Source organism: Lampris incognitus, chromosome 20 (genome assembly GCF_029633865.1).
Source record: "Lampris incognitus isolate fLamInc1 chromosome 20, fLamInc1.hap2, whole genome shotgun sequence".
NCBI lineage: Eukaryota > Metazoa > Chordata > Actinopteri > Lampriformes > Lampridae > Lampris > Lampris incognitus.
The window spans coordinates 13,670,481-13,680,677 of record NC_079230.1 but is presented as its reverse complement, the minus strand read 5'-3'; the positions used below and the strand labels follow the sequence as shown (position 1 = coordinate 13,680,677).

At 47.4% G+C, this 10,197-nt stretch overlaps 1 protein-coding gene across 1 annotated transcript; it reads left to right on the top strand.

Moving 5' to 3' along the window:
* The first annotated feature begins 307 nt into the window (after positions 1–307).
* LOC130131004 (putative ferric-chelate reductase 1) lies at positions 308–9,941 on the top strand. The gene is made up of 3 exons (XM_056300863.1): positions 308–529; positions 2,940–3,076; positions 9,918–9,941. The coding sequence occupies exons 1-3, from the start codon at positions 322–324 to the stop codon at positions 9,939–9,941; spliced, it is 369 nt and encodes a 122-aa protein (XP_056156838.1). The 5' UTR covers positions 308–321.
* The last annotated feature ends 256 nt before the right edge of the window (positions 9,942–10,197 follow it).

Genomic DNA, 10,197 nt, shown 5'->3' with positions numbered 1-10,197 from the left:
TCCAGTGCTTAACCTGTGCCCCCATCCATAGGGTTAGTGGTTGTGTCAGGAGGGGCATTCGGTGTAGAATTTTGCCAAATCAATATGCAGATTGACAAGACCATACCAGATCACTCGAGGCCCGGGTTAACAACGGCCACCATCGGTGCTGTGCCCTCACCGGTGGAAACTATAAAATGTGCTGTGGCAGCCCCTGAGAAAGTGCTACTATATAGAAGACAGGCTCAGAAAAAAAAAAGATTTGTGACACTGAAGTGACACTGGGCTGTGTGTACTTTCTCCCGTTACTCTGTGAACCGTAGAGGTGCCTCCTACTTCAAAATGCTACTGGCTGGCGTTTTCCTGCTCCTGTCTTGGAATCGCATCCTTGTGGAGGGCTTTCCATCTGCGGTCTTCAAAAGCGCCTGTGGTAACCTGAATCCTTCAGAAGGGATAAACACAGCTCACACAGCTGCTGGCCAGAATGCAACTCCACCTTACAGCGTCAACGTCTCCCAAACCAGCTACCAGCCAGGGGACACAATCAACGGTGAGTAGTCCTCCTTGAATCAGTACCCTTTATAAGCCCATGATTTTGGGCGTCATTTCTTTTTTTGACCCCCCCCCCTTTTCTCCCCAATTGTAACTGCCACACTCTTCCGAGCCGTCCCGATCACTGCTCCACCCCCTCTGCTGATCCGGGGAGGGCTGCAGACCAGCTGCTTCTTTTCACCTGACAGTAAGGAGTTTTGCCAGGGGGACGTAGCGCGTGGGAGGAACACGTTATCCCCCCCTGTCCCTGTCCTCCCTCCCCGCCGAACAGGCGCCCCGACCAACCAGAGGAGGCGCTAGTGCAGGACACATACCCACATCCGGCTTCCCACCCGCAGACACGGCCAATTGTGTCTGTAGGGATGCCCAACCAAGCCGGAGGTAACACGGGGATTTGAACCAATGATCCCCGTGTTGGTAGGCAATAGAATAGACTGTCACACTACCCGCATGCCCCATTTGAAGTCACTTCTTCCAGAAATGCACCTTATTTATAGTCAATACGCATTTAATGCTTCTTTTGTCACCTAGTGGCCCCAAAAAGCTAGTGTACACACCAAATATACCTTAATTTACCCCGATTCCCTGCTTTTCCCCCCCAATGTAATTCTGATATAACTATGTTTATCACTGCACCAAGCATGATTAATCAAATAAACCTCTCATGTGACGTATAGAAGAAGTTGGGCCATGTATATTTTGGCCAGATGAACTGATTCCCACATCCCTGCCAATCAACATCTCAATCATTTGAACAAGTTAAATCATCACAGAGTAAAACCCAACTTTTAAATGTCACTCATCAGTCTGACCAACCTCCACAGATATTTATTATGGAAGGGTTTAGTTCTGTAGACTTAGGACCATCCATCCATCCATCCATCCATTATCCGAACCACTTATCCTGCTCTCAGGGTTGTGGGGATGCTGGAGCCTATCCCAGCAGTCACTGGGCGGCAGGCGGGGAGACACCCTGGACAGGCCGCCAGGCCATCATCCCCCCCCCCCCCACACACACACACTTACATTCACACCTAGGTATAATTTAGTACGGCTGATTCACCTGACCTACATGTGTTTGGACTGGGGGAGGAAACCGGAGCACCCAAAGGAAACCCATGCAGACATGGGGAGAACATGCAAACTCCACACAGAGGACGACCCAGGACAACCCCCAAGGTTGGACTACCCCGTGGCTTGAAACCAGGACCTCATGCTATATATATATATTTATTATGATTATAATATTATATATAACTTTCATTCATTCATTCATCATCAGCTGCTTCTCTGGGGTCGGGTCGCGGTGGCAGCAAGCTAAGTAGGGCACTCCAGATGTCCCTCTCCCCAGCAACGTCCTCCAGCTCCTCCTGAGGGATTCCAAGGCATTCCCAGGCCAGACTGGACATGTAGTCCCTCCAGCGAGTTCTGGGTCTACCCCGGGGTCTCCTCCCAATTGGCCATACCCGGTAAACCCCCAAAGGAAGGCGCCCAGGAAGCATCCCAATCAGATGCCCGAACCACCTCAACTGGCTACTTTCGATGTGAAGGAGCAGCGGCTCTACTCCAAGCTCCCTCCAGATGTCTGAGCTCCTCACCCTATAAGTCTGAGCCCAGACACCCTACGGAGAAAATAATATAACATTATATATATTATTATTGTATATATTATATATATTGATGAATAATAATATATATGTCTTAGGAGCAGCACAGTGGCTCAGTGGTTAGCATTGTAGCCTCACAGCAAGAAGGTCCTGGATTTGAACCCCAGGTCGCCCCAGGTCCTCTCTGTGTGGAATTTGCATGTTCTCCTTGTGTCTGCGTGCGTTTCCGCCAGGTGCGCTGGTTTCCACCCACCATTAAAGGCATGCATCTAAGACGTGCATGTTAAGGTTAATACTCCTGCCCGTGCCCAAGGCGATGACCAAGAACTGGAGTTGGTCCCCGGGCGCTGAACTGCGGCTGCCCCCTGCTCCCAGTGTACGCAACTGACCACGGTTTCCAATGTCTGTGTAGAGGACGGGTTGAATGCAGAGAAAGAGTTTCAATGCACGTTTGTATGGCGACAATAAAGTCTCTTCTGTCATCTCTATATTTTATTTAAAAAGCTGTGTTTCAAGAATTTGCTGTTTTACAAAGCGATGTCAGTGCTGTTTTCAATACATTAAGGCCCACACGTCTTCCACTTTCAGTCCTCCATTGGTTTTCACATCGTAATTGGACACGAGAAGGAACACACACACACACAGTAAAAATATGTATGTAACCAATTGTTTGTTAATAAACTCTGTTACTTGAACATTTTTCACCGTGCTCCTACATGTCTTTGTGTGCTCCTGGTATGTACCCCTTGGGGGAAAAAAGAGCCCTGATTTTATAGTTGCCTCACTTTACTTTCTCCTCAGTGACCCTCTCTGGAGATGAGTTTAGAGGGTTTCAGCTCGAAGCCCACAAAGAGGCAGGAAATACCGCTGTGGGAAGTTTTACCTTGCCAAGCGAAATGCTCGCGAAAACACAGTTTATGGAATGCAACAACATCTCGGTGAGTAAGCGTGATTCATGCAACAGTGGTTCCCCTCTGCAGTCCTCTGGACCCCATGCACTGTTTTTCTATTATGTTCACCTATGCTGCGTATTCGATACTCCAGCATTAGCATGGGAAAGGGGGGGGGGCTCCCCTCAAGTAGCGGCATGTGGCTGTGTGACATCTTAGACCCAACAGTATGCCTGATGTTTCCTAACGTACAAATGCAATAAATAAATAAATACAATGTACCTTTACTTTAAACAGTGGGCTAGGGCTGCGTGGAATGTACATTTTTAACAATAAAGTGAATAAACACTCCATTCCAAATCTGCTACACACGCACCTTACAATGTCATGCTGTAGCGGCCGGGGGAAGCGGTCACTCTATATATGACTGTCGGCAGATCCGCGCAATGTCTGATGAGACCGTTAATGTTTTTATTTATTTAATTATTTTTATTCCCTCCCCCCCTTTTTCTCCCCAATTGTTCCTGGCCAATCACCCCGCTCTCCGAGCCGTCCCTGTTGCTGCTCCACCCCCTCTGCCAATCCGGGGAGGGATGCAGACTACCACATGCTTCCTCCGATACATGTGGAGTCACCAGCCGCTTCTTTTCACCTGACAGTGAGGAGTTTCACCAGGGGGCCGTAGCGTGTGGGAGGATCACGCTGTTCCCCCCCCAGTTCCCCCTCCTCCCCAAGTAGGCACCCCAGACCAACCAGAGGAGGCACTAGTGCAGCGACACGGACACATACCCACATCCGGCTTCCCATCCGCAGACACGGCCAATTGTGTCTGTAGGGACGCCAGACTTAGCCGGAGGTAACACGGGGATTCAAACAGGCGACCCCTGTGTTGGTAGGCAACGAAATAGACCGCAACACTACCCAGGTGCCCGGGACTGTTAATGTTGCAATGTCCATCCATCCATCCATTATCCGAACCACTTATCCTGCTCTCAGGGTCGCAGGAGCCTATCCCAGCAGTCATTGGGCGGCAGGCGGGGAGACACCCTGGAAACCCACGCGACTTCTGCCTCGCAAGAAGTCAAAAACAAAGCAAAAGCATGCATTTCAGAACTCTACAAGATGCATTAATCCGAGACAGGTTAGTTTGTGGCATTAGTTGCAACGGTGTTGCAAAGCAAATGTGAGCTAACGTTAGCCAGCGCTATCAGAATCTGCCAGCTAACCGAGCAGCACAGGAGAGTGCTAGCTGCTGCGCCGTGTGGCTCAGCGGTGAGCGTGGACGCCATGTGCTATGCCAGGAAGGAACACAAATCTAGTCACAGCAAGCAACGGAGAGAACAAGGTGCTACCAAGAACATCACAAACTGCGGGAACTGTGGTCACGATCACCCAGCAAAGAAAGAACAGTGCCCTGCGTACGGTAAGCAATGCCACCACTGTAAGAAGCAGAAGAGCAGCATTTAAAGGCAAGCAATACGAGTCAGTGAACTAGATAATGAACACTAATGACTGTCAGTAGAAGCTAGTGAAATTAATGCAGTGAGGGGAAATAACATGGAAGGCAAAAAGAACGGCACTGTTCTATTAGAGTCAATGGCCAAGCACTCAAACTCAAAGTGGACACTGGTGCAAAGTGCAATGTCATTTCCAGACCTGCCAACCCTAAAGAATAAAAATGAGTAGCCCTTTTTGTGCGCGCGCGCATACAAATGTTTTTTTTTGTGTTTTTGCGTGCGTGTCGAAAGTACTCATGAAAAAAAAGACATCACTCAGCACATTGTGAAAAAACACTTATTTATTGAATGCTGAAATCAAAAAACAAAACTGCCAGTCATTGGGATTCATGACTGTTCACCATGTTACCTGCAGCTCGTCTGGTGTTCAACCGCCCTAAGTTCTCCCGCACAACTCCCCTTCTCATGTCCCTACACTGGCTCCCAGTAGCTGCTCGCATCCGGTTTAAGACTCTGGTGCTAGCCTACAGGGCAGTGAAAGGAACAGCTCCTTCCTATCTCCAGGCCATGGTCAAGCCCTACACCCCCGCCCGACCGCTTCGCTCTGCTGCCTCGGGACGCCTGGTTGCCCCATCGCTCAGAGGCCCCTGCTGCCCATCGACCCGGTCACGGCTCTTTTCTGTCCTGGCCCCACAGTGGTGGAATGAACTCCCCACTGATGTCAGGACAGCGGAGTCTCTGCCCATCTTTCAGCGCAGGTTGAAAACTCACCTCTTTGAAAACTACTACCCTTTTACTTGCTCTTAGCACTTATTGTATTCACTCATTAAAAAACCTCTTTCTTGCACTTTTACTTTAGCACTGGTTTTGCTCTTAGATGCTTGTTTAGATGCACGTATGACCTCTGATGACTAGTAGCTCTCCTGATTTCCTACGTTAAATGCACTTATTGTAAGTCGCTTTGGATAAAAGCGTCGGCTAAATGACTGTAATGTAATGTAATGTTAGTAGGCTTGCATCAGGTAAAAAAGAAAAAAAATCAGTTTGAAGCCCAAAATAAACTAAAAGGTTTTATGGAGGCCTAAAATCACTCAAGCATTTTTTTTAAATAAAATTATTTCTAGTTTTCCCCCTTATCCCACCCGATTAACCCCATGGCATATGGCCGGAACTCTTGTCGAATAACTCCTCCGGCTCACATTTCCACAGGAAGGAGATAGTCGTAACACCAGCTTCCTTCAAACTCGTGTCGGCTGCTCTCCCTACTTTACACGCTGAAGCCTCGCATGGATTGCATTACCCCCAAGGCCGCGAAGGAAACATAGGGAGAATGCTTTCGGTCGCTTGGCTGCAGGTGCGCGGATGGGCCAGAGGGGTCGCTGGAGAACGACGAGTTAACAAGTTTAATATGTTTAATGTGTTTAACAGATGTTTATTTAGTACAGGGGAAATCTTTGTTGTACATTTTGTTTATGGGAGATGTTGAGTTAAAACAGGGAAATGTAAAGTAATGTGTGGTACTCCAACATGCGTGGCCACGTCACTGTACATGCGTGACACAATGTCCAGCGTCTCCCTGCCTGCCGCCCAATGACTGCTGGTATCGGCTCCAGCATCCTGCGACCCCGATTGGGATAAGTGGTTTGGATAATGGATGGATGGATGTTTACTGTAAACTAACACATACTGATCAGTACTTAAGGTTTGATTCTCATCATTCACTGGAGCAAAAACTAGGAGTCATCAGGGCACTGTACCACTGAGCTGACAACGTCCCCACTGAAACAGCGGCCTGGGAAGGGGAGAAATCCCACATTAAACAGGTCCTGGTTAAGTGTGGTTATCCTAACTGGGCATTTGTCAAAGCCAGGAAGACACCCAAACAGTGCACCAGCCAATCGAAGAGAGAAGGACACAGCTGTCTAGGCGTAAACCAGTGGTGATTCCGTATGTGGTGGGAGTGTCGGAACAGTTGAGACACGTATTTTACAAACATCGCATCTCAGTTGCTTTCAAACCCCAAAACATGCTGCACCAGAAATTGGTCCAACCCAAGGACTGGGTCCCCCGGCACAAACAGAGCAATATAGTGTATGCTGTTAAGTGCCGGGAGGAATGCCGTGACTGTACATTGGGGAAACCAAACAGACGCTGGCCAAGAGGATGGGACAACACAGGAGAGCCAACATGTCAGGCCAGGACTCCACAGTCTACACCCATCTACAGGCCAGTGGCCACTCTTTCAAGGATGAGGATGTGCACATCCTTGATAGGGAGGAACGGTGGTTTGAACGGGGAGTCAAAGAGGCCGTCTATGTAAAAAGGGAACGACCATCCCTAAACCGAGGGGGGGGGGGGGGGAGTACATCTTTCGCCATCTTACAATGCTGTGACCGCAAACATTCCCAAATCCTCTGAATAGCACACCCTGCCATGGAAACTCTACTTCAGTGGTCACCAACCCTTCTCCTGGAGAGCTACTGTCCTGCTGGTATTCACTTCGACCCTAATTAAACACATCTGATTCAATTAATCAAGGTCTTGGTGAGTAGGCAATCAGTAGAACCAGGTGTTAAATGAGGTTAAATGAGGGTTGGAGTGAAAACGGGCAGGACGGTAGCTCTCCAGGAGCAGGGCTGGTGACCACTGCAATGGTCACGCCCATATTTGCATATGAAACCGATCAGTGTTTTTGGTCGTTACGCCACTCTGTTGTTTATAAGGGTGGGGATACCTGCAGTCAGTTGAGACTGAAGAGGTCACTTAGACAATTGATGAAACGTCTCTGTCTCAATAAACCTGTCCAGATGAACTGATTCAACTTTTTGTGACCAAGCATTTCCCAGTTCATTATTTTGAAGATACATTTAAAAAGACATTTGTAATAATGTTGATCTTGTCAAAACCTTTTTCGTTGTAACGGAATAGCTTAGCACAGTATAGGTTATTGGTGGTTCCCAAAGTGCCCCCAAGCTACCTTATAACATTTCTGTCTGGAAAGTGTTTTTAAGTCCTTAATTAAAGGCATGTTCTTTTATACACCCATAAAGGCCGGTGCTGTGATCCACAGTAACAATGTACGAAAGAGGATTGTACATGCACTGTGGACCGCACCCTCCACAGACTCCCTGGGAAACATCGTTTTCAAGTAAGTCCTTGTCACACTACAACATTTTGTTGGGCTGTTTACAATAAACATCATCACAGTGAGCTTCATACTTGACTAATTTGTCCGCTCTATCCAATCTCTTGTGTTGCTTATTCTACAAAATAAATGTACACCTCACATAAAGAACACAAAATAACTATGCCAGTTGGCTTTCCCTTAAGCATACGCTATGTAGCTAACAAGCCGTCTTGTCCACACGCAGGGCAACATTTGTGCAGTCAACTCAAATCTATTGGATCGCAGTGCAGAGCCCCATAGTTAACAGAATATCACCGGATACCACCACCACCACCGCCGCCACCACCGCCACCACCACCACTCCAACTAACAATACTGGACTGGTCATACCTACTATCCCAGCTACCCACACAGGAAATACTGGTTTCACTGGAAATAACCGTACTTGTAACGGGACTGTTACTATAATTGTCAACATCATTCAGAATTTTTTCTGCTGTACCAGTTGTGGACAGAACGTCTATGCGCCTGCTAATGTTGTGATGTTGCTCTTAGGATTACATGTACTTCTGAAAATACTTGTGTAATAATGCAGTGTTGATACCATGGGTGGGGTTTGGTAGTTGTCAGTCTGCACTGTCCTAACTGACGATGGGATGGAACTTTTCACTTGATAGGGAACCAGTGGTCATGCAGACTGAAGTCATGTGTCACAGTAGGTCTCCAGGCAGGCAGGCTGTTGTGACATCAGGCTTACTGGAGTGGCTTCATCTAGCGGTACAATGACCCATGTCGTACCATGGATAAAACACATCAACATCTAGATATACTCGCTTTATGCTAGTGGACCATTTGCTCATCCAGCTTTTTTTGTCTTCAAAATGATATCAGTCAGTTATCAGTTTCATTTCCTCATCTATGTCCCATTGATATTGCTTTCAACCCCCCCCCCCAACCCACAACTATCACAATTTCTTCCCCCCCCCCCTCGATCCCCCTCCCCCTTTTCTCCCCAATTGTACTTGGCCAATTACCCCACTCTTTCAAGCCGTCCCGGGCATTGCTCCGACCCCTCTGCTGATCCAGGGAGGGCTGAAGACTACCCCATGCCTCCTCCGATACATGTGGAGTTGCCAGCTGCTTCTTTTCACCCGACAGTGAGGACTTTCACCAGGGGGATGTAGCGCGTGGGGGGATCACGCTATCCCCCCCCCCCCGAACAGGCACCCTGACCGACCAGAGATGCTGCTAGTGCAGTGACCAGGACACATACCCACATCTGGCTTCCCACCCGCAGACACAGCCAGTTGTATCTGTAGGGATGCCTGACTAAGCCAGAGGTAACACGGGGATTCGACCTGGTGATCCCTGTGTTTGGAAGTAATGGAATAGACCGCTACGCCACCTGGACGCCCTGTCACAACAATTTCTCACAACACAGTGACTCCTGACTACTGGCTTGACCAGTCCAACCACCTGTCTGACTAGAATAGGTTTTAAATGTTGTCGTCTTTCTACTGGTTTGTGCTGCACTTGCATTTCCCCTGTAGGTGTAGCCGTCAGTCTTACTGTACCTCAGCAGACCACCCGTAACTGCATGTCAGTCCACTATGTTAACTCCCAACTGGACTCGCTACTTCCACAGCTATGTTTATATTCCATGCTGCCATTTGTTTAAGCGGGTGCTTTTAAATTCTGCATCTTTAAGCAAAATTAGCCCTGAAAACTGAAACTACAGAACAGTTAATTCCATAAAAATATATCCACAGCACAAACGTGCTAATAAACGTATGCCTTTTCCAGAAAAAAAAAAAAGAAATCCATCCTTTTTTTATGTTTGAAACAAAATTTGATGGCCCTATGAAATCTGTTATGGCTGAATTCAAACACAACAGCGGGTCCCAAGTGGGATTGTATATCTTCGCAGCCAGTTAAATTTGGATCCATCCAAACTAAGAAACTTAGCTACCCACCGCTGTGTTTGAATGCAGGCCAAAACATAATAGATTTTACAGGGTCATCAAGTTTGACTTCAAAATATAAAAAAGGATGGGTGTGTTACTTCTGTTTAACAGCTGGTTTATAAATTCGCGTATTGCACCTTTAGATTAAACTCGGTGATCCACGCTTTCCTCTTTCAGACATCAGTGGTCACAGCTTGTGTTCAGCCTGTGTGCCTTCATCTAATCCGATAATTTCATTTATTTTTTACGATACAAACAGGGTTCCTCTTAGCTGTGTTTTTTTACTTGTTGGAAGTGAAATCTCTCATTCTTTCTCTGTTGAACTTTGACACCTGTGTCAGCATCAGGCACACTTCCCTGTCTAGGCGAGAGCCGTGTTAAGCTCCGCCTTTGTAAATACTGAGAGACTGACGGGGTGTTGGACAGTCCATCTCACATCACCATTTCTGAAAGACGGTTAGACTTGTGTTCTTTCCTTTTCCCTATGCGATATGTATATCTTCTATTTGTCACTTTCATGATAAGATTAAACGTACTCTCGCCCTGTAATTGTATCTGGCTTACTTACCGTCCCTTAGCATTAGATTAAATGATTACATTTCCTTTATTAATCCCCTTGGG

Bases quoted from the DNA above. Each gene is read 5' to 3' on its own strand.
- LOC130131004 (XM_056300863.1), top strand. From the start codon at position 322: ATGCTACTGGCTGGCGTTTTCCTGCTCCTGTCTTGGAATCGCATCCTT. The intron at 530-2,939 runs GTGAGTAGTCCT...CTTTCTCCTCAG, and splicing joins GCCAGGGGACACAATCAACG to TGACCCTCTCTGGAGATGAG. The intron at 3,077-9,917 runs GTGAGTAAGCGT...CACCTGTGTCAG, and splicing joins TGGAATGCAACAACATCTCG to CATCAGGCACACTTCCCTGT.